The sequence below is a fragment of the Gadus chalcogrammus genome, chromosome 1, assembly GCF_026213295.1.
Source record: "Gadus chalcogrammus isolate NIFS_2021 chromosome 1, NIFS_Gcha_1.0, whole genome shotgun sequence".
Taxonomy (NCBI): domain Eukaryota; kingdom Metazoa; phylum Chordata; class Actinopteri; order Gadiformes; family Gadidae; genus Gadus; species Gadus chalcogrammus.
The window spans coordinates 2,023,836-2,048,251 of NC_079412.1; the positions used below are offsets into that span (position 1 = coordinate 2,023,836).

General features: G+C 43.9%; 1 protein-coding gene across 5 annotated transcripts in view; it reads left to right on the forward strand.

Moving 5' to 3' along the window:
- The first annotated feature begins 13,188 nt into the window (after positions 1 to 13,188).
- Positions 13,189 to 24,416, forward strand: part of LOC130395366 (serine/threonine-protein kinase 35-like) — a 45,201-nt gene continuing 33,973 nt past the window's right edge. For 3 of the 5 annotated variants that reach the window (XR_008898579.1, XM_056604774.1, XM_056604773.1), the window contains exons 1-2: positions 13,189 to 13,922; positions 15,188 to 15,925. Coding sequence is in view for 4 of the 5 variants with exons in the window: in XM_056604774.1 (XP_056460749.1) it covers positions 13,409 to 13,922; positions 15,188 to 15,915 (1,242 nt within the window). In the remaining variant the exon portion in view is untranslated. Of the gene's footprint in view, positions 13,923 to 15,187; positions 15,926 to 19,475; positions 19,706 to 24,416 lie in introns of those variants that run through there. The other 2 variants (XM_056604772.1, XM_056604775.1) reach the window with 2 other exon arrangements.

Sequence of the window (24,416 nt, forward strand, 5' to 3'; positions counted from 1 at the left end):
CGAATTACACCATCCCTCAACATGACACTACTTGTGTGCTATTTATCATTCACATAGACCTATTAAGAAATAATTTGGTACAGTACTATAAATGAATCTGTAACGTAAAGCTATTGTCCCTGCATGGCACATATCCCCGTCACTTAGGGACAAGGCTAAAATCACATAGGCTAATACAAAAAATGGTAATGACTTCCCTTGTGTAAAATCGTATGTCTGCATCGGAGCCAGCAAACCGTTGCAGTCCAAAATCTCGCTGGAGACATAACTCCTGTAGCTCCTTTCTCAGCTCCTCTACTTCATTTGTGACGCTTTCAGCAGCGGATGCGGCCATATCCATTGCAGCCGGCTCTGGGACAGAGCAGTAGTCGTGATCGTTGAAAAGTTGATCAACTTCATCTTCCGGAGGGGCAGCCTCGACAAACCGATCCACTCTATCCCACACGCCGCGCCTTGGGGTTGCGACCGTATATTGGTTCCACCCAAAAAGGGTTGGTACGGCACCTTTTGCAAGTCTCCTTCGACCCTGAGGAGTAGTTGGCTCAATCAACTTGTAGGGACTAAAGTGTCTGCTACAGACCTTAGAGTGAGTGGTGATGACATATGCATCCCGGCGTATGTTCACAATGCATTGACTCCTCACGTCAGTTTGGCTCAGAAAGCCATGAAAACGTAATACCCCGTTAAATTTTGCTGACGCAGTACAGTGGGGGACACAGCAGTGCTCTGCATAGGTTTTCTCCTGCCTCTGAAAATGTACAGTTTTTAGATGTTTGCGGTCTTGATTCATGTTTACAGTATCAAAGTCAGCTGGCTAGCGCGATAAACACACAGACCGGAACCGGCCGAGCTGTATTATTTGAAACAGGAAGTAAGCCACACAGCTTAGTGCATACACCCTATTGGCAATGGACATAAATAATTGTCTTGCTAATCAAATGTGAAATGATTGAGTGTAAATTAATAGTGTTCTTTTTAGTTGAAGGTATAACTTTATTTTGGAGGAGCCGCCGACAATCAATCTCCAATCATATCAAAGCAAAAGTGTCACGTATTCTAAATGTTACATTTTTGGAAAGAATTTCCAATAATAGGTTTCCCTGATTCTTGCACGAGACTCTGTCGGCCTGTGACTCCAGGGCGACTATGGAGGTGATTTTTCTTAAAAATTCTCACAGCTATAATATGAATTTGTAGAATAAAAAATACCTGGGCCTAATTGTGTCACTGACATAGCGGTTATGTAGGGATAATGGACAACACGGCACTTGACTATCCAAGGTTAATGTATGTTGAACGTGGGGCCACCTTTGGACTTGAAACACAGGCACACTGCGCAACAGTAAGTGCACGGCTTCTTTGTGTAGCATTGCATTGCCTACATACAGTCCAACAAGGACGATCAAATAACGAATACCATCTGAAGAGAATCTGTATCTCTCATAAAGAATATCGTCAAACAATGCCAAGGGATCAGTTCTGTCCCGAAAAACCCCCGCCGAGGTCCACGGGAACACCCGCAAATGGTGACGCCATTGTCGGAGGAGGGGCTAGGAAGCTGCGCACGCCGATTTAAGTAGCCGATATCCGGGTAGACTAAGCTGAAAACCTGCTCCCGACCAGGTTTGGTTGCGAGCATAAGTCACCATGGTGATACAGCGACGCTTAAAGAGATCGACTTTCGTGGTCCAGCTAACCCAGGCTTTGAGCTCAACATACCTCGCTAACCCTCTAATCGAGGTTCGTAATACAGGCCCCTGGAGCGAAAAATTACATTAATACATCTTTGGTGAAATCTGAACCAGACAAAACTCAAACAAAATAGTTCACAATATTAGGCCTATCAATAGCCAGTTTCCCTTTTGAAACAAAATATAATAAATATTTGTCACATCTGACCAATAAGCAAAACACAAGGTGCATTGAAAATGAATAGTGCACATTTATCTGAGGTTTCCTTTATTAAATAAATAAAATTAACATTTGTGTCTCATATTAAAACAAGCATATCTGGGATCAATATGCCAAAATGCATGAAAAAACAGAACTAGGCATATTAAAGGGACACTGTGTAAAAAATTACTCCCATCTAGTGGTACAATTGTATATTGCATTCAAACTAATAGTGCTCGCTTGATCAAAAACTACGGTGGGCAGTATGTGCTAAGAAGCTGTGTCATGACATCCAATACTACCTCATCGAGTCATTCGAGTGATGATGAGGTTCGTTATTTCAAACAAATTTCAAACTGCATTGAATCATTAGTGTAAGCTAATGATGTATGAGTAATTACTCCTCGAGCAAGATAGTGAATTATTTCAGTCATCATTCACGCTGGCTCAGAGTGAAAACGGGTTTGGATTTCCTGTACCACGTAGTGCTTTTTGTCCCTCTCGGCAGTTCATAGACCGGAAGAACATGGAAGCCTCCATGAAGCTTACCCGTCCTATGTAACTACATATTAATTATTCTTCGCTCAGGAGGATAAGTGCGATTTTTGGCAGAGATAATTTTACACCAATGAGGACTTATTTATGAATGAATATGTTGATTTGAGGTAATAAATGACTTAAAATGTTACACAGTGTCCCTTTAAAGCTTAGTAAATATACCCAATACAAGAAATAACTAAGCAGATAGATAGATAGATAGATAGATAGATAGATAGATAGATAGATAGATAGATAGATAGATAGATAGATAGATAGATAGATAGATAGATAGATAGATAGATAGATAGATAAAAACTTTAATAATCCCAGAGGGAAATTATTTTTGTCACAAACACCAGATATACATACACAAATAAATAAATAAATATTAAGAATAAAATATAATATAAAATATAACATATATATCCATATCCATATATATACATATACATACACACACACACACATATATATATATATATACACATACATACAACAGAAGTACACATACATACACAAAAGATAAAAGATACAACCTAAGAAAAACAAAATATACAAATAACAAATTTAAGGACAATATAAATATATATACAACACCATATATACATACATATATATATACATATACACACATACATACATATATACATACACATATATATATATATATATATATATATATACATACACATACATACACAAAAGACAGCACTGTACAAAAAGAATTGTACAGTATTGTGCAAAAGGTGCAAGAATTATAGTCCTTGTTTGAGGTCAGAGATTACAGAGAGGGACGGTGTCTGACATTCTAAGGGAGGCGTTGTAAAGTTGAATGGCCACAGGCAGGCACATACACATGAATAATTTGTTACTCACTTCGTTACACATCCTTTTGTTGCTATGTATGCAACAGTTTCACTGCTTTCTCAGTGGGAGAAGTGACATATTTTGTTCTGAATGAGAGCAGTGATTCTGGGCTCATGAGATGTCAATGCAATCCGAAGGCATTTCTGAAGTGTACTGTCAGACAGTGAGCAAAGAGAGCTGCTTTTAATTGAGTTAATGTGTGAGAAGCTTGATTCAAAAAATTTGAAATCTTCTCAAAGAGTACCTCGCTTGTTGTGTGTCCTTTTAACGGCAGTAAGCTGAGCAGTTCTTCTCTGAAGCATTTGCCGTCAAAAAAACGGACAAATATGCAGTTCGGCGGTATCCGTCTTATCTGTGGACTCATCTACTGCTATAGACATGACATCAGCTTTCTTCAGGTTTTCCAAAAGCGTTTCGAACACATCAGTAGCAAGAAGTTGAACCCTGCGAATATTTGAGGTGTCTGACAGGGGTACGTTTTTAATGGCAGAGGTCACGCTTGTTTTTACTTTTTCGTAATTTATAACCTCATTCACGACGGCCAGCATGCACTCTTTCACTTTTTCAGAGTCTGTAAATGGCATTTTATTTAGCTAGAATCCCTGTTGCTAGGTTACGCTGAGTGTTGCATTCATGGTCTGAATTACTGTAGGAATTTTTGAAGGCAGTGGTCGGTTTATTTTTTTTACCTTTCTATGCACTTTTTGCGGGACCACGGACTGGTCCACTCGGAAGGTGCTTCTGGGCCGGATGTGGCCTGCGGCCGGGCCGCCATATGAATAGGCCTGCTGTAGGGATAGAATGAGGTAAGCAAATCCAGAATGTATTCTAATGCATATCATATGTCAAATATGTTAAATAATTTCTGGTGTGCAAGTAACAAACAATTGTTATATTTATTGTTTGTCTTCAGGGCTTTCATGCAGAAGAAGAAATGGGGAACCTGTCGAGGTGCCTGTGCGACACAATCCCGCATCCCCGCCAGAAGGACACTACTTCCTGAAGGATTATCGTGTGCAAAGTAAGATTATGTGCCCAACAAGCATTTTAAACCTATTAAAAGGAAAATAATACAAGCACTACCATGTATTATTAAGTAGCAGAGCTGTGGTTGAAGGGTGGCAGCATGGAGTTTGAGGTGGATGAGGGTGCCATCCAACACATTCCCACTCCGAGCGCGTCGATTTTTGACGAACGGTCAGTGACTTTGGCTTCAGTTTCTGAAGCAAAAGTGTACCCTTGTGCTTCTTTTTTCGACACATGGGGTTTTCAACTCGTTACAATGTAACCCCTTCACGGGGGACCCGATGGCTGCACATAGAGACGCTATGAGCATTCATCCCATTGGCTAACGGAGGACCTTGGGCTTTTTTTTTCTACGCAGGGGGTTTTCCACTCATTACAATGTAATCCCTCTACGGCAATATATGAAGCTACGAGCATTCATCCCATTGGCTAACGGAAGAGCAGATGGCTGCACATAGAGACGCTATGAGTATTCATCCCATTGGCTAACGGAGGACCATGTGCTTCTTTTTTCAACGCAGGGGGTTTTCCACTCATTGCAATGTAATCCCTCCACGGCAATATATTAAGCTATGAGCATTCATCCCATTGGCTAACGGAAGACCCGATGGCTGCACATCAACGGCGATTTTACAGTGAAATCTGTGACATTCCTCAACACAACTACACCAACGTGTCCTTGTTAATTACACAACATGTATGGGTTAAGGCTATGGGCATCAGTTGTCCTGTTTTGTGCTTTGATTGAGAGAAACAATCGTTTTTTTGATCAGTGTTGGGTAGCTGAAGTCGTTGAGAGCAACCCTTTCTCATCAAAATTACGTTCCCAGAGAACTATTCGGCATTCTCAATTACGTTGGTCTACAAAACGTATTTTGTCCGTGATTAGGTTTTATTGAACATATCGTAAATACAAATTAGTTCTCAGCCTATTTTTTGCCATTTATTTACCGTGTTACTATGGCAGAATAAAGAATAAATTCATGCATTATTATTCAACTTGAACATGTGTTTTTACAGTATAGAGTGGCGGAGGGATTACGTATGTTGGCCAACCCGGAAGTGAGCGTCGCCCTGGGTTCCTTTGACAAAATGCCAACAGGTTTTTACATTGGATTTTGGATTATTGCAGAAAAATTTGCATCTTTCAAGCACCTCCACAAAAACTGAAAATAATAATAAAAAAAAAATAACTGTGCTCCAAAGAACGAAATGTAAACCAATGCATTCTGAATGGGAGTGTTTCTCCGATTTTTCCATGCTACACAGAACGAAATGTAATCCCATGCAAATAAAGACTTCATGGTCATAATAATTTAAATATCATTATTCTCCTCAGTGTGTAGGGTGGTATTCTATTTTTTTCAACGGGGTTGCATCCAGTCACTTGACCGTCATGGTTGCTATGGTGGTTGCTATCGACCAGCCCCTCTAATTCTTACATGGCTCTAAAATCCACGCGGCAAAGGAGCTGCCGTCCATTGTGTTGTTTTTGTCGTAAACTAGGGTCCGATGGTTAAAAAATAGACAGATATTCCAAGGTATCCTTAAAAGGCAGCTTGGATGTTTTTATTTTCTGCAGTTTAGACTTCTTCTATAACCTATTTTTGAAAGCAAAACACCAAGCTCAATGATTTAACGAGGCAGGGTTATTTGAAACAATTTATTAAATATATATTTGTGAGAGGTCATTCCTTCTCCTGAGTTTGCTTCCTATTTATGTCTAGTGTACAACCCTACTGTCCACAAGCATCACCCCCCCCCCTCCCCATATGGATTTGGAGAATTGTTGCCACGTCCCAGTGGTGGAGGTATCATATATATGAAAGAGGGCATTCAATTATACTACAATGATCAATTAGGAGGCCGAAGCCCTAAAGAAAGTGATGCAATAGGTGACTGCAGGTCGGCAACATTTAAGTAAGCTGTACTTTGAGGTCTCTTATATATCAAAGGGGGTCTCAAAGGAAGCATACGCTTCAACCTGTGGCTCCAGCCCTACAGGAAATGACTCAGCAAGTGCTCCATCTCGTTGCACCTGCACCCAGCGGCTCGCTTGCAAGATTTTGGCCTGAAGTTCTTCCCAGACCTACACCCTAGCCATCCAACACGCATATCTGAGAATCAGGCTTCTCTTTAATAATGACAAAAAGTTACGAGAGAAATACAAATTAACTTTTTGTTATCTCATAAGCGGCGTGGTGCCGGCTCCTTTTGACATTTTGACCCCAGACTTCAAAAACGTGGCCACAGGCCAGCTGTGTCTACACACCTTAAGCCACAAATGTACACCTCCATCCCACAAAAAATGGGGACTAGAAACTAACCTCTGTCTTATGTACATTTACTGTACTGTTGGAGGTCACGCCCCTTTTCCGGCCTTTTCGAGATAGCTAGGGAGGCTAAAATGTTTACACACATTTCCCGGGGCCCCGAGAACGACATATCCGAGATTTGGAGTTCTAGCCCTTAGAGAAAAAAAGTTTTCCCAAATGGACTGTCATTTGGACAAAGCCCCTCAGAAGTGTTACCTGCAAGACGCAAAGGTACGGCCACACCAACGCGTTACTCGCGTTAGGGGCGTCCAAACTCGGCATTTTTGCATAGGGAACCATTGGTATAGGCGCGTAGACGCGTTACATGCGTTGAAGCGTCGCGTTAGGGGCGTTAGGCGCGGCAGACGCACGTAATTACGCACGTAAACGCAGTAACGCGCCCAACGCACCAACGCCCGGAGTTCAGAAATGTGAACTTTCAACCCTCCAACGCGTGGCGCTTAGCCGCGATAGCCAATCAGCGTGGAGCTTGACCCGACGTCACTGGCAGAGAGTAGTGAGCTTGGACAGAAGCATACGGCCGACATCTTTCTTTATTCTGGGTTAGTTATTTAACCCGATTATTGTTATTTATATCAGATATTATTTAATCTAACCCGATCTAAACTCTATCACCCAAACACGGCGGCGTTTGGGTTTCCTACCTCGGACTCCAGCGCAGCCACGGCCGACAACTATCTTTATTCTGGGTGGAAATAGTAACATAGTTACGCCATTAAATGCGTTTATGGAAATATTTTTAGCGAGAAATGTGCATTTTACTTTCATAATGTTCGCTCGGTGAATGTGAAGGATGTTTGGTTTGATAGTTATGACGAAGAGGGAACGCTCTGTTCACTTGCATGGACATGGACTCATCTTGCTGCGTAGGCGCGTTGACGCGTTGGAAGCGTTGAACCACCACACAATGATCAAGCGTCAGGTTAGGCGCGTTCGAGTAACGCGGTTGGTGTGGCCGTACCTTAATGGTTCAGAATGTGGTGGAAAAACAGTTTTTGAGATAGGAACGTCCTACCGCCCTGAAATTTGAATACCTTATTCTAAGGCCTAACTGGGACCCCCGCACCGAAACTTGGCCCAGTCGGACCCCGAGTGCAGGAAGGGGGGGCCTGGACTTTCATAATCCTCGCTCGGTGACTGTAAAGGATGTTTGGTCGGATGTTATGACGAAGAATCATAATGTGAATGGGAATATTCTATAAATGTCTTGATATCATCTTTCGTCTCAAAACTTCTGCTGCAGCCGTTTAAAGTCTCACTCCGAGAACCTAAAAATATGAATCAATCCATTAGAAGTATGAAAATATCTTCCCGGTGGCGTAACGGGGCAAACAAGGTGTCCTTTGACATCTACGTTTCGAGGCGATTGCAACAGTGCCACACACGATCATATTTGTTTCGGGGTAGTAATTAGCTGGCGATTTTGGAGACCTTTATCAATAATGACCAGCTATAGATTTGCTTCCCGATGGAGATTTTTGACAAATTGCATGTTATTTAGCATCTACACGTTAAGCTGAGTCCAATGAGATCAAGCTCGCCCTCTTGCTACACCGAGATCATGTCCTAGACCTAGGTGTACCATGTAAAATACATGTTACCATTTGCTAGAGTGTCATGCTGGGTGTCATTGGACTCAGCTCAACGTGTAGATGCTAAACATGTCATTTGTCACAAATTTCTATCGGGAAGCAAATCAATAGCTGCTCATTATTGATTAAGGCCTCCAATTTCGACAGCTAATTACTACTATTAAACATGTTTGAATATGCTCATGTGTGGCACCGTTGCAACCGCCTGGAAGCGTAGATGTTGAAGGACACCTTGTTCGCCCTCTTACGCCACCGGCAAGATATTTACATGCTTCTGATTGACTAATGAATTGATTCAGCTATTCGCCCAGAAGTCTGGGGTCAAAAGGTTGAAAGGAGCCGGCACCACGCCGCTAATGAGACAAAAGTTAATGTGTATTTCTCTCATAACTTTTTGTCATTATTAAAGAGAGGCCTGATTCTCAGATATGCAGGTTGGATGGCTACGGTGTAGGTCTGGGAAGAACTTCAGGCCAAAATCTTGCAAGCGAGCCGCTGGGTGCAGGTGCAACGAGATGGAGCACTTGCTGAGTCATTTCCTGTAGGGCTGGAGCCACAGGTTGAAGCGTACACACACACACACACACACACACACACACACACACACACACACACACACACACACACACACACACACACACACACACACACACACACACACACACACAATGCATTTCGCTGCTAAAACAACAACTTGGGACCCAAGTTTGAGACCCCCTTTGATCTATAAGAGACCTCAAAGTACAGCTTACTTAAATGTTGTCGAGCTGCAGTCACCTATTGCATCACTTCCTTTCGGGCTTCGGCCTCCTAATTGATCATTGTAGTATAATTGAATGCCCTCCTTCATATATATGATACCTCCACCACTGGGACGTGGCAACAATTCTCCAAATCCATATGGGGAGGGGGGGGGGTGATGCTTGTGGACAGTAGGGTTGTACACTAGACATAAATAGGAAGCAAACTCAGGAGAAGGAATGACCTCTCGCAAATATATATTTAATAAATTGTTTCAAATAACCCTGCCTCGTTAAATCATTGAGCTTGGTGTTTTGCTTTCAAAAATAGGTTATAGAAGAAGTCTAAACTGCAGAAAATAAAAACAACCAAGCTGCCTTTTAAGGATACCTTGGAATATCTGTCTATTTTTTAACCATCGGACCCTATTTTACGACAAAAACAACACAATGGACGGCAGCTCCTTTGCTGCGTGGTTTTTAGAGCCATGTAAGGATTAGAGGGGCGGGTCGATAGCAACCACCATAGCAACCATGACGGTCAAGTGACTGGATGCAACCTGTTGAAAAAAATAGAATACCACCCTACACACTGAGGAGAATAATGATATTTAAATTATTATGACCATGAAGTCTTTATTTGCATGGGTTTACATTTCGTTCTGTGTAGCATGGAAAAATCTGAGAAACACTCCCATTCAGAATGCATTGGTTTACATTTCGTTCTTTGGAGCACAGTTATTTTTATTTATTTATTTATTTTCAGTTTTTGTGGAGGTGCTTCAAAGATGCAAATTTTTCTGCAATAATCCAAAATCCAATGGAAAAACCCGTTGGCTTTTTGTCAAGGGAAACCCAGGTCGACGCTCACTTCCTGGTTGGCCAACATACGTCATCCCTCCACCACTATATACTGTAAAAACACATGTTCAAGTTGAATGATAATGCATGAATCTATTCATGCTATTCATGACAATTATTTTGGCCATGGTGGATCCAGATCTGTTCCAGAGCATTTCTGCACCTCGGGCAACAGCGCAGGGTTGCCAGGTCCTGCCTGCAAAAATCGTCCTGCCCACATACCGTTCCAAATCCACCCAAAATGTCCTCGAAGCAGCCCAAGTTGTTGTTTTAGCAGCGAAATGCATTGTGTGTGTGTGTGTGTGTGTGTGTGTGTGTGTGTGTGTGTGTGTGTGTGTGTGTGTGTGTGTGTGTGTGTGTGTGTGTGTGTGTATGTGCTAACACGGTATTTCATGTTGAAATGCGACTGGGTTGGCTCTCAGATAAACGTGTTTCACGTCACAGGGTTTGGGAGGAAGGGGCGGGCCTTCTGAGAGGGGGTTCCGGGGGTTTCCCTCCGGGCGGGAGTTTTGGTTGTTGTAGTTTTCCGGTGGAGCTGTGCCTGCCTGTCCGATTGTGGAATCCAATAAACCTGCTATCAAGCTTACTTCGCTCAATACCTCGCCTGTGGTTATTACAATATCATTAAAAGTTACATAAAGTAACGGTTTAATAACACAAACACAGGAAACACGTGAGCTGCTAGTTTAGCGAAAGCAGCGTCCCCAACCTGACGTCGTTGAAACATGCGAGCGAGCCGATTAAATCTTCCTAATAACTATAAAACTAAAGATCAGACACAATCACTGACTGAAGATTATGCAAGTAAAAAGTATATTTCTCGCTAGAAATGTTATTAGAAACACGTTTAACGGTGAATCGATCCTAAAATATTGCATTTCCCATTCAGATAATAAAGATTAATAAAGATCATACACATTCACTGAGTGAAGATTATGCAAGGAAAATGTACATTTCTCGCTAGAAATGTCATTAGAAACACGTTTAATGGTGTATCTGTCCTAAAATATTGCATTTCCCATTCAGATAATAACGATTAATATGGCTACGTGACAATTTCACCAAATGCCCTGTTGGTCATATATGTGGCATACATACCTCCCGCGACCTGTCGAGGCGCTTGATACGCTCCAGTGGGTCGTAATCCGTGGCAGTACAAACGACCTATACGGTCATACAATTTTGCGGACTTGTTGAAACGTCACGTGTATCAAACTTGAACACGCCGATTAGTGGATGTCCCTCGGAGCGGCGAGGAAGACCACGGCTGCGTTTTAACTCGCATACTTTTTATTTTTACTTCCTACTTTGAACTGCAGTCACTCATTTTATTACATCTTATTTTACAAGCACAGAAGGGAACAATTCTTAGGCTTGGTTCCTCAGCAGCCACATCGAAACAACAATTCAAGATAAAGTAAAGTAAAAATATAAATAAAAATAAATAAGTAGCAGCATAGATCACAATAATAAATAATAAAATAATAAAGTAAGTAATAATAAGAGGAACTAAGATCGAAGGACTAAGAGAAACCTATGCAATTGGGATACACTACAGACTTCACTGTTTAAATTAGGATCATACTAAATATGTTTCTTATACCTACTTTGATGAAGCGGCCCCCAGCGGCAGGAATCACACGGGTCTCCTTTCAAAGTGACATCGATACCCCGTGTTCTTTTGGAATGGATTCGTCCGGGACAGGAGGGCTCCCCCGCCCCCTGGATGTACAGCTGTGTGAACACTGTGTACTAATGTACGTCTGTTTTCCCTCCCATAACATAGGCTGAAACAGAGGCTGAACCAGTTTTTGGCTCCACTTGAAGTGTTGCTTCCTTTGACAACATGTGGAGTTATAGATAGTTATAGAGTCATAAAGGGAGTTATCTGTTCATAGATGATCACAGCAGGCGGTCACACCACGAAGGACCTTGGGGAAGTTCGTTTTAGTTGGTTTTGGTTAGTTTTAGTTGGTTTTAGGTTGGGGACATGTAAGGGAGCAGACCATCAATAAATTTGCTATTTATTTGTTATTACCTTCTTGCTGACTAGCCCATATTAGAGAAAATGTTGATAAAACAAATGGGACCAAATGGAACTCATGTTGCAAACCTTTTTTGATAATGCTAACTTAAATTCATATTGTAATGCTAATGTTATGTAATATTGATACAATTATATTTTGATAGAAAATAATTACAGCTTTTTGCAAGTATTTATTTTTCTTAAATTGGATATTAGTGCTTTTCCTATTTCATCCGAATATAGTAGCCTAAATGCTTTTTTTTTTCTATAGCTTACATTTCATGTACCTATAGTGACTCCAAATTAATAACATACTATCTCCAAACTGGACTATAAGACACTTCATTAAATTGGATATTAGTATTTCTATGTTATCTGAAGTTGTAGCAGATAGTAGGACATTTCGCCCCACCCTGGTCGGATCCTTCGTCCACCTCACAGTATATTATCAATCTATTATCCAAAGCCCTGTATTCTTAAATTGTCCATTTATCAAAGTTAGTTTGTCCATTGTGCCACTTTCACATCGGATCCCTGGGGAACACCATAATTTTAGCAACAAATACATTTAGCATACTGTGCAGCATTGACATGTTTCTATATTATAACAACAACAACAACAACAACAACAACAATAGTGTTGAAGGTACTTCACTACAACACTTTTTATGGGTAAAACCCATAGAAAGCAAGCAAAAAATCATCTTCCAAGATTATGCAACGGGTCTCTGGGCTGAGGTGGTGGTTAGCATTTGAACCATGGTTGTATAATGATGACCTGAACCCATTGGCCCAACGTGGGACCCGCCCCCTCCACCCGATGTTGTATTTTGATCAGGAGCACATGAAGCACCACGCTGGGACGAACCATTCTCCGAGCCTGGCAGGGGTAACGGGGGAAAGTAAACACTAACATTGATTTGAAGGGTTTGAGAAAGACTTGACTCTATTTGATAAGGATTACATTGTTAAATGAAATAACAAAGACCAGATGCGAAGCTCTTATCAGAAAAATGTCATCAGAAAATGTGCTCATAAAAGGGGGTCTACATGGATGCTTTTCAATCGGCACGCTGTACACAAGGTCCTACAATTGCTGCTTGGGCAATAACTTTGTCGTGTGTTTAATCGTGTCTGTCACACGCAGTTAGTGACATCTAAACAGTCTTGAATTGACATCGATACCCCGTGTTCTTTTCTGAATGGACTGGCCCGGGACTGGAGTCCTTCCCAGTGTTGCCAGATTGGGCCAACTTTCTCGCCCAATCACAACCCTGTCCACAGCACGCTACAGCCAGGGTTGCCAGATTTGGCGGAAATGTGTCCCAATCTGGCAACACTCGTCCTCCCCTCCCTTCGATGTTCAACAGCGCGGACACTTTGTACTAATGTCTGTTTTTCCAGTCCCAGAACAGAGGCTGAACAAGTGTCCTAGCTGAACGAGTGTGGCTGCACTGGACCCGTCGCGTCCATCGACAACATGCGGAGCTCCGGTGCCCTTCTACCCGAGTCCTGAAGGGAGAACCCATGGAGACCGCGGGGGGCCCAAGGCCAAGGCGCACCAGGAGTGTGCGAGCATGCTGCAGACAAACCGCAACACAAGATAAATCAACCAAAAGGGAAATTACAAATGTGCTGAAATCGTTGAGCATGGGGAACACGGATGAAGACGACGACACGGAGATAGATGACACACACGTCTTCCAGAAGAACGGCGGCAGCAGCATCGAGAGGCGGGTCATGTCCCCCAGATACAACATCCTGCGGGAGGTGGGCCGAGGCAGCTACGGCGTGGTGTACGAAGCCGTGGCTAGGCGCTCAGGGGCCAAAGTGGCGGTGAAGAAACTCCGATGCGACGCCCCGGAGAATGTAGAGCTGGCCCTACAGGAGTTCTGGGCCCTGGCCAGTCTGGAGAAGCGCCACCAGAACGTGGTGCAGCTGGAGGAGTGCGTGCTCCAGAGGAACGGCCTGGCCCAGAAGATGAGCCACGGGAACAAGCGCTCCCGGCAGTACCTGCGCCTGGTGGAGACCTCGTTAAAAGGTAGCCTACTGTTCCGGGCGCTTTATCCCGGTGGTTCACCTGGTAGAGCGTACTTTCAAGGCCCAGTCCTGACCGCAGCAACCCTGATTCGATTCGTGGTCCTGCCAGTAGTCCTTTTCTGCATGTCTTCCCCGCTCTCTCCCATATCTTCCTGTCTTACTCGCTCTAGATGATTTAGATGTCAATAACGCAATGTCAGTCATGATTAAACACACGACACAGTTAATGCCAGAGAAGCAATTTTAGGACCTTGATATGTGTTGTGTTTCACCGTCGTATAGCCTACATCGAGCCGATTGATTAGCCACCATTGATAAGCCAGCAACGCTTTTAATGGCACATTTTTCTGATAATTGCTTCGTATGTTGTCTTTGTTTTAACTTCAGCAATGTAATCCTGATCTTAAAGTGAGTCAAATCTGGGTCTTCTCGAGCTGAGCGGTAACATTGCGTCCAAACATTGTTGGCTGTTGTTACGTCACTCGCCAGTTTACACGTTGGCTACTTTGTTGCTACCTCGGGTTTGTTATGTCATGAATAATTGATTAAACATCTCGGTTTAATCCACGATAGCGTTTCAACGAGTTGTGTGAGGTTTCCAAACGCCCTAACGTGGTTTGGTGTTTGGGGGTGGGGTGGGGGGGGGGGGGGGCGGGGGCGGGCTGTGTCCTGAGGCGAGGCAAGGCAAAATGGAGTCGGCTCCAGGCAGCCAAGCCTGATCTGGGATTGAACTCCTGAGCAGAACCGAACATCCCTGTTTAACTTTGGTCAGCGAGTTGGGTGTTAATTAGTTGGTAATGTGGAAAGGTATCTTGTGAAAATTATGAACTGTCAGAACAGAAGAACAAAGAACACCGATCCTGTTGTTGGCTTCAAATTACCCACAGCTGTGGCATGGGACCTACATATCTCATGGCTGTGTGTAATGTGCAGAAGAACTTAGTACTTTGCACTTCTAAACCATTTTTGTATTGACTTGAACATGCAAAGGAATCACACTAGCATTTTGCTTGCACACATAATGATCAAAGCAGGCCAGCACTACATTTATTACACAGAATCTACTCCTCAGGCCAGGAACCCAAGTCATTACTTCTCAGATGTTTAGCTGAGAGGGTTCCATGGAGAGAACAAAATAACCTGTGTTGTTCTAATTCAGCCTATTCTAGTTATGGAGGCACCTCTGTCGACCTAATCAGTTATCCAAATCGATGGCCCTAAACTCTAATGCCTAACCCAGGCCCTGGATGTGCCCCTGTCCTGCAGGCGAGCGGGTGTTGAGCCACCCTGAGGAGCCCTGCTACCTGTGGTTCGTCATGGAGTTCTGCGAAGGCGGAGACCTCAACCAGTTCATCCTCTCCCGGCGGCCGGACCCGGGCACCAACAGCAGCTTCATGCTGCAGCTCACCAGCGCTGTGGCCTTCCTGCACGACAACAACATCGTGCATCGCGACCTCAAGCCCGACAACATCCTCATCTCGGAGAAGTCGGGTACGCCCGTCCTCAAGGTGGCGGACTTCGGCCTCAGCAAGGTTTGCGCCGGCCTGGGCGGCTCGGCGGTGTGCTCGGGCAAGGACGGAGAGGACAACCACAACAAGAACCGCACCTCCAACATCAACAAGTACTGGCTGTCGTCGGCGTGCGGCTCTGACTTTTTCATGGCGCCCGAGGTGTGGGAGGGCCACTACACGGCCAAGGCGGACATCTTTGCCCTGGGCATCATTATCTGGGCCATGCTGGAGCGGATCACCTTCATCGACGCCGAGTCCAAGCGGGAGCTGCTGGGCACGTACGTGCGTCAGGGGGAGGACATAGTGCCGGTGGGCGAGGCGCTGCTAGAGAACCCAAAGATGGTGCTTCACATTCCGCAGCGGCGGCGCTCCTCCATGTCGGAAGGCGTGAAGCAGCTGCTGATGGACATGCTGGCGGTGAACCCTCAGGACCGGCCCGACGCCTTCCAGCTACAGGCCCGCGTGGACCAGGTGACCTGCTGACCCGCCCCAGGTGGGTGTGTTGGGAGTATCTCGACATACGTTTAATGTCCTTCTTTCACTTGAATTCATGGCATTTATCAGACGCTTTTATCCAAAGCGACTTACAATAGGTACATATGTCAAGAAGGTCAAACAATATATCGCTGTCGGTACAGTAAGGATGATCAAAGAACCAAGAGGCACGCTCTAACAATCTTAAGGTTAACCAATTCACTGTATACACTCAAGATAGAGAGGGTAAGATGCTATACAGCTAAGTACTGTAACTAAGTACGACATCTTTCCACCATTAGTTTCTAAATATTTAAAGATGCCAACTTGGTGAATACCAATAACCTAACCAAACTTTTAACCCTACTCTCCTGTTCCGGCTCATTATTGTTATTATATAGGGGATTGACTCATTCAGGTCGAATATATTAGGCCTAGTATATGTAGTATTGAACCTTTTTATCAGTCTATTCCTCCACAAATATGCTTTGTAAAAACCACTGCTTTGGAATTATTGCTCTCCTCAGACTAATCTAAGGAGTTAATTCAGGAGGACTGAACACCGTAGGTTTGATGCCAAACTTCTTTCTTGATGCTTGGTGGAAGGCTGCAGTCAGGGGCCCTTACATTATCATCATTCAATACGTTTTACATCTAATGCCCAGTTTTCGGGCATTACGCTCTAGTTTGGGAGAGTGGGTCAGATCCGAAGATTCATTAGTAACAATAACGCACATTCATTCTGGGTCAGTTTCTGGTCGAACAGCAAGGTTTTAGAGCGTGCCTAAAACAATACCATACATGCGTAAACTACTTCGTTAATGGTTTGAGAAGTTAGTCGGGAGTCGCATCGCTGTTTTCCGTAGCTACCTGGTAATTAAATTAATTAAGGGCTCTTGCTGTTCTCGATCTAGTACAAGAAAGAAGAAGCCGTTGCAATATAAAATGCACAAGACAACGAAAGACTTCTGGAATTATGACTAAAATGGAAACTTATCGTACTCGAGCCTTGCATGGATGTACCTATAAATGCCGTCAGTTGTATGGACGTTGGTCATTGCAGAACCTTTTGGACACATCTTGACCGTCTGTAGACAACAAATGTGTTGATGTGAGATAGCTTACAAAGCTGTATGGGCCAGAGTCATGGCAGGCGCTCGTTAACCCCTTCATTTATGTTAACCTGTACGTTTCTATGGAATTACCTACCTCAGTAAGGCTATTATACCTACTAGATTGTTACCGCCGGGCCAAAATAAGCTGTGTCAGAATTGTTTGTCCTCATGCCCTCGCCCAACCGCTGTTCCAGACCCCCACAGTCCCCCTCTTGGCTGACTACGGTCTGTGTCCGATGGTATTCTCAATGTTTGTTATGACCAACGACGTGCTTTAACCATTATTAAACCCGCCCAGGTTACATTGTTGTTGGAAGTACGCTCGGCGACGCGTACTGGCTAGTCCACGTAGGTGGGAGTTCTCCACGGGAGACAAGGATTACAATAATGACCGCTCCAACAGGAACGGCTGACATCAAAACCAGTATCTCAATAACAGCTTTTGTAGTTATTTCTAATATTGAACATATCGATCTGCCATTTGGAGGTACAGCTGCCAACACTGGTGTGTGTCTTAGCGGTGTGTACCTGCTCCAAGCAGTTGCTAGACTAATAAAAGGTGTGTGTGTGTGTGTGTGTGTGTGTGTGTGTGTGTGTGTGTGTGTGTGTGTGTGTGTGTGTGTGTGTGTGTGTGTGTGTGTGTGTGTGTGTGTGTGTGTGTGTGTGTGTGTGTGTGTGTGTGTGTCAACAATGTATCACGTGTCTCTTCCTCTAACCATCCACCTCATTAGTCTTCTTCAAATCGCACTAGCTTACAGCTGACCTGGTTACCAGTGGCCCTGTCGCTGTATAAACTCTCCGGTGATGAGGTTGTTTTCCTCTTTAATTGATCCCAACAAGCTTAAATCTGTTCCTGAAACCTCTCTGCTGTGCGCTGCCCATTTGCTGCTGTCAAACTAAATGGGAGTGGCAATTGTTCAAAATGGACGTGCGTTTGGGATGCTCCACCATTTTGCTTCGCAAGCGCAGTCCATCAATCTCCTTGTTTAATGATTTTAAAGGGGGATTATGTGAACTATTTGGTTGGTTTTAGGCTGAAGTGGGCTACCTACCTACCCTTGGAAACACCCTGGCTGGTTAGAGCTGGTGTTGCTGTAGCTGTGTACACCATCTGGTTATAATGTTAATGCAGGGGTTGACAAACAAAAGGTTAACCCAGGGTATTAATTCAATAACCCGCCCCCCCCTGAAAATCCGCTGAGTCAGCGCAGGCTATCACAACATGCCGCGCCTCTGCCTCGCTAACGTAAGCTCCAAATCCCTCCCCATGGCTTAAGTGTCTTACATAACAGCATTGTGGGAAAAATCCCTGACAACAACTGGCATATCAGCCTATGTGGGTCAGACAGGCCCAACACGAGCGCGTCAGACAGCAACATTGCCCATTAGTTAGTATTGGAAGATCTTCACTATATAAATGTCGTCTATAGTTGGTGCCCAGGCAGCCTGTGCAGGAGCAATTGAGAGCCAACGACTGCCGTATCCCTCTGGCTCTCCTTCTGAGGCGACTGAAAGCCAGGTTTTCCTTGTTTGAAAATACATTAAAAAGGGTTTAATGTATCAAGGCCTGTTAAAAAACGTGGCTGACTTCTAGTGGTCAGCAGACCAGAGCCACCACCACCTATCACCACAGTACTCGCAGCATTCAGTAGATTGGAAGCAGTTGCTGCCTTCTAAATAAAGTGCTGAGCTTGTGGCCCACCCCCTGCGGAGGGTGGGCTGCAAAGTGAGTCAGAGGGCAGACTGCAGAATGCGCCAGCGGCTCCCTGACTCAGCAGCCTGCAAACAGCCTGCGACGTGGCCCACGGTACATGTCCAACACACTGGAGCCACAAGGGTATCTGTGTGCACGAGACCTTTCATAGACCACTTAAATAGACAACATAGTCAACTTCATGTACACACTTATTGTATGTCGTACATATAGTACTTGGTTGTGTAGCGTGTTATCCTAGCTATCTTTGTTCTATGAACATCCTCACTGTACCAACAATGATTTTTCGTGTCATCTTCTTCTGACTAATGTGCTTTATTGTAAGTCGCTTTGGATAAAAGCCTTTGCTAAATGCCCTAAATGAAATGTAACAATGGATCAAACATCTTGTATTCAGAAAAAAAGTGTCTCATAGTAAGTAACGGTTGCACTAAAATAGAGGCACAGTTTACGCTAAAAAAAAGGGCCTTTGGTCGGCCTCTGTTGGCTCAGGCGGCCTCTGTTGGCTCAGGCTGCCTCTGTTGGCTCAAGCTGCCTCTTTGGCTCAGGCTGCCTCGGCGCCGTTGGTCCGAGGCAAAGTTACACGGCCTGTTATGCATCCAGGCGGGAGCAGCAGTAGAGCTTAGTTCACGGCTCTTTGGGTTCCATTGGAGGAGGCTTTCATGGTTTTTCTCTTTGCTCCAACTTTGGTGGACACCGCGGCTCACCGGCTGCTGTGATTTGCCTCTCTCTCCCACCAGGCCACCCAATAGAGTGCCGAGCGAGCGACTTCCTGGGTACAACTGAAGACTGTGAAACTCCTGTCCAGACCGAAGACATCAAGGGAACGTGTTATTGAGTTTGGATATTTATGCTACAAGTTGTCTGCGGTTGGTTCTGTGATTTGCTGCCCCCCCCCAAAATAAGAAATCTTAATCGTTGGCCTAAAATATTCCAAAAAATACATTGAGAAATGTCCCTTTTTTTTAAACAAATATCAAGAATAGTTGTTCTGCACTTTAAACGACAAAGCCATTTCAGGGTCTACTAGTGCAAATCCCCAGAAAGGGGGAAATTGTTCAAGATTAGCATATTAAATAAATTGATTGTTTGGTCAGTATTACCGTCAAAATGAGTTCATTAGCAGATTTCAATCTTGTGGCAATGGTTTCCTTTTAGTGTTTTCACCTGATACAGAAGAAGGAAAAAGGGTATTCTAGAAGTCCAAGGCCACTAATAAAGTCCACTAAAAAGGAGTGAAGTCGAACCCCTGGTCACGGCCAAACCCAACGCTGCGCTTCTCGTGCCTTCTCATTCACAGCCCCGTCGTCACGTCTCCTCCGCTTAGACTGCATGTTCTGACCTATTCTCTGACGGATAATCAATTCAACTATTGGTTTTATCTAATCATGTCTTTGTTTGGGGAGGGGAGGAGGATTCAAATAGAATACAATTGAACACCATTAAAACAACAAAAAAACACTCTTTGCATTTTCTAACGATTTGCCCTGATAATCACCTCCTCAGCCGACTGTGCCTTGGGTTGTAATCAGATGAAATGTACATTGTTCTCTGGTTCTTGACGATAAACCATGTTAATGTTTGCCACGGTTTAGTTTCTTTAATCTAACACTACGATGACCAGCGAGAAGAACCATGAGTAATGCCCCTAGAGCTAACAGGGCCTTCTCAAGGCAGGGCAAAGATATTTCGGTGAATGTTACGCTTTGTTCTTCTACTGTGCTTTCGTTAAAGATAGACTTTTGATAAGGAAGGCAAGAACGTTATAGTTTTTTCTTTGGTATTCAGGGGGAATTGCTTATTTTGATCATTTAAGTTATTTTTAATTGTGTGCCAAGTTTTTTTGTTTTTTACGCCATTAACGCCTTTTTTTTTGATCAATTGTCTCTTGTGAATTAAGTCATTTGGGTGTGCATATGTACAGAGTTGTAGTATCAAAGCAATGGTGAAAACAAATGCAGGGTAACTTGAAGAGATCCTCATGGTCAGGTAAACCCAGTACTAATATCTTCAGATTATACGATTTGGTTTCATGCTTTCACTTGAACATGGAATCAGATTAAGTACACAGAACAATGTGGAAGCAGCAGTTTGTTTATGGTTCAGGCTTGAATGTTCTAGATTTCCCTTGCCCAGATGGTTGTACATCTGAAGAGTCAACATTGTTACTCAGCGTTAGTAGCTAACCTGCGGTAGTCTTCCGGTTTACAAACACTAGGATGTTATAGATGTTTTTCCTTTTGTATTATACTACCTCATGTCTTCTACACAACGTATGTACACGTTCCCATCGTTTCTGTTTGGGCTGTTTGTGGTTCCTTTTTCAATGGTTTTGTTCTTTTCTCAAAGGTGGACATCTGATTACATTCCCTGGTAGGAGAAACCATGGTTCTTCTTATTAGATCTTCTGCCCGCCTCAAATCATAATAGTTTTTGGTTTTGGACTTTTATGCTGGACCGATTCGAGATGCATATCATGCACATGTTGCCCCCCCCCCCCCCCCCCCCCCCCCACTACATAGTTTCTCACCTTTTGTCCTTAGACATCTCAGTTTGCTTGTTTTATTTTTCAACGACATTTGCAGGCGTCTTGTCAAGGGGGTTACAACACAGGTTGTGATGTGATTGGTGTCATTTCTCAACTACATAAGAGCATACCTCAGTTTTACAGACACTCTTCACTCACTGAGCATAGAAACAGAGCTAGCTGAGGACGGGCGGCAATTGATACAAACACGCCTGAATCACCATCAGGTGAAGCAGGAGAGAATGAGCCGTGCTCAGGATACAGAGGGACGTTGTATTTTATTATTTAAAGATTGTGTGTTTCTATTTTTGTAGACTGACATCCTGAACAGTGTTGAAAGTGGTATTTTGAAGGGTTGGAGCACTGCAGGGTCATGGATGATGTAGCGGCCGGTAACCTCTTGACGCTCAGTGTTCTATAGTTCTCGTATCTCGGGCCTCTATATAGGGGACTCACTATGGTGGTGGAGACGTGTACTAAACTGTTGATTTATAGTCACCTTTACCATACACTCAACCCTTCTATGCAACAATGTTTCACTAGATGCACTGTGCAAATGTTTTTGGCTTTGGTTTATCACTTGTTTTTTTGTCCTGTGCTTTACTCAAGGATTGTAGTAGGAACTTGTCTCGTTTGTCCTGTGCATTGCCTGTTGTCCTTTCCACAAAAATATGCAGTTCATTACAGATGCTACTAGGGACTTTAGCATCACCTTGTTTTCTCTTTCTTTTTCAATATTGACTTTGTACATCCACTCCAATAAAGAATGACAAGTGTGTCTGATTGCTGTCTGTCATCAGTGCTGGGCTTTGAAGGACCATTTAGGTATTTGGAATGAACAAAAAGGAAACCCTTCTGTTAGTGTATGTGGTCGATTATCTGTCAGCACAACTGATTGTATAGGAACATCACATGCAAGGGCCGAGTCACTCAACCACTAATCCAACTAGATAGATAGCGACTGAAGGAACAAGACATTCCCCTGCAAGGGCCTGACTGACATGTCAGCACATGCAGTGCTTCGTTTACAAGCAACGGGCTGTGTTGGGTGGCCAATGGCTATATTTACACTCCCAGCCTGACAAATATACTGCCTTATATGAAATACTCTTCAATTCCTGAAAGTTGTTGTTAAATATTAGTTCACTGAAATAACATTGTTTCAGTGGCCGTGCTTGTAGTGAAGATGGATTGGGGGGGGGGGGGGGGTCTGTGCCCACTGACGCTAAGTGACCCATGATAACTCCCTGTGTGACTAGTGAGTGGTCACGGCCTAATCAAAGCAGATTGATCAGACCGTGCCAGAGGAAACAAAGCCCAAGTTAACCTGATCAAGTAAAGGGTTGTGCACTCCCACGGGGGGAGGGGTAAATGTATGATTGACTCGTGTGCCGTTGTCCTTGAGCTGCGGGGCCACACCCACTTCTCTGACGCTTTTTAATAATGTATCATTGCCATATGGCTCCAATAGAAATAGAAACATCAGATGTACATACATGATTTCCATTATTTTAAATGATTAGTGGAAGCACCTAAATGTCTATACCTGTGTATTCCCACTATATATAGGTATAGATGTATATAATGGAGAGTAAAGTTACATCATAACAAAATAGCAGAGGCTGAACTATCCTGTGCATGGGGTGTAGGCGTGCGAGTTCTGTAACGTGCCAGCTAAGTGCAGCGCTCTGGCGGTCAGCAGATAGGAGCAGGCAACACTGACCGGGGAACACCATCTCAGGTTACACTGTTTGGAGCTCAGGTACATGGTATATACAGACCTCTGATGGCTCGCTGACCTCACCAGACAGGGAGGTTCAAATTAGCAACATAATGCAGTCAACTTTCAATGAAAAGATGCAGGGGGTTATGGATAAAGATATCCATGTTTTAAAATATCATCCACATGTTTTGGGTTTACCCGCAACAGCATTTCTAATGTTGATAACTGAGTTGTTTAGGAGACATTGTATAAATTTAATGAGCTCCTGGTTCATAGTTGGCTGGTAGTGCTGCCAAGACCCGCCCACTTGCTGCGTTTCAAACGTTACCTCAAATCACATCTTTACACATCTTTACACATCTTTTAATGTATAGTAGCCTACTTAGTTTTTTCCCCTCAGCCGCCAGGCTGGTAAACGACTTTGTCTACCAGCCTCCCCTCCCACGTGATACCTTTCCAGGACTAGAATCACATTGGACTTAATTATGCACTTGCACTTTATTATCTAGTATGTATCTCATCACCCATTGCATTGTTTTGATTGTCCTGTCCTGTCCTGTTGCACTATATTTGTTGAAACACACACACTAGGTGCGTTTCCATCCCCCTGATTTTATGCAAACTATGAAGTATCGAATCAGTAAACGGTGATGGAAACACCAACATTTGCATAAAGATCCTCTAATTCGCCAAAAAGTTTACCCGCTCGCTTGAGGTGGTTTTAGAGAAATGCGAAAGAGAGTAAATTCGCAAAATGGGAGATGGTACGAAAGTTACAGATGTAACTACGGTTCTATGAATCCTGGATGACCGCCAGAGGCACTGCTTAAAGCACTGGATATATCCATATCGCGCATGCGCATTTCGAGTACCTAATACCAACATAGTCACCTGTGACCCCCACATGACACCGGGAAAGCTATGACTTCCGGTGGCGTTAGAGGATCTGTTCCTAGAATCTTCTCGTGAAAACACAAGGATTCTGAGTGACTAGACACTCTGGCGGTCATCCAGGATTCATAGAATCGTAGTTACATCTGTGACTTTCGTTCTGTTTCATCCTTACTGACCGCCAGAGGCGGTGCTTAAAGCACTGGATGACCATACCAACAAGGTCACAAAGAATCCAACACCCACCTCACTCATTGGAGGCAGCAGAGCTTGGCCGTAGGACTGCATCCATTGGATAGGGGCCGGCGACGTTGACCCATGATGCCGCAGCACAAATTGCCTCCAGGGGCACCCCTCTCAGTGCAGCCCATGAGGTTGCAACGCAACCTGGCACCTCACACCGGATGGTGGGGGGCAGCCACTGGCCCCATAGGCGTTTGTGATGGCGTCGACAACCCAGTGGGACAGTCTCTGCTTGGTCAAGGCACCTGTTAGGACCATCGTGACACACAAACAATTGCTCTGACTGTCGAATACTCG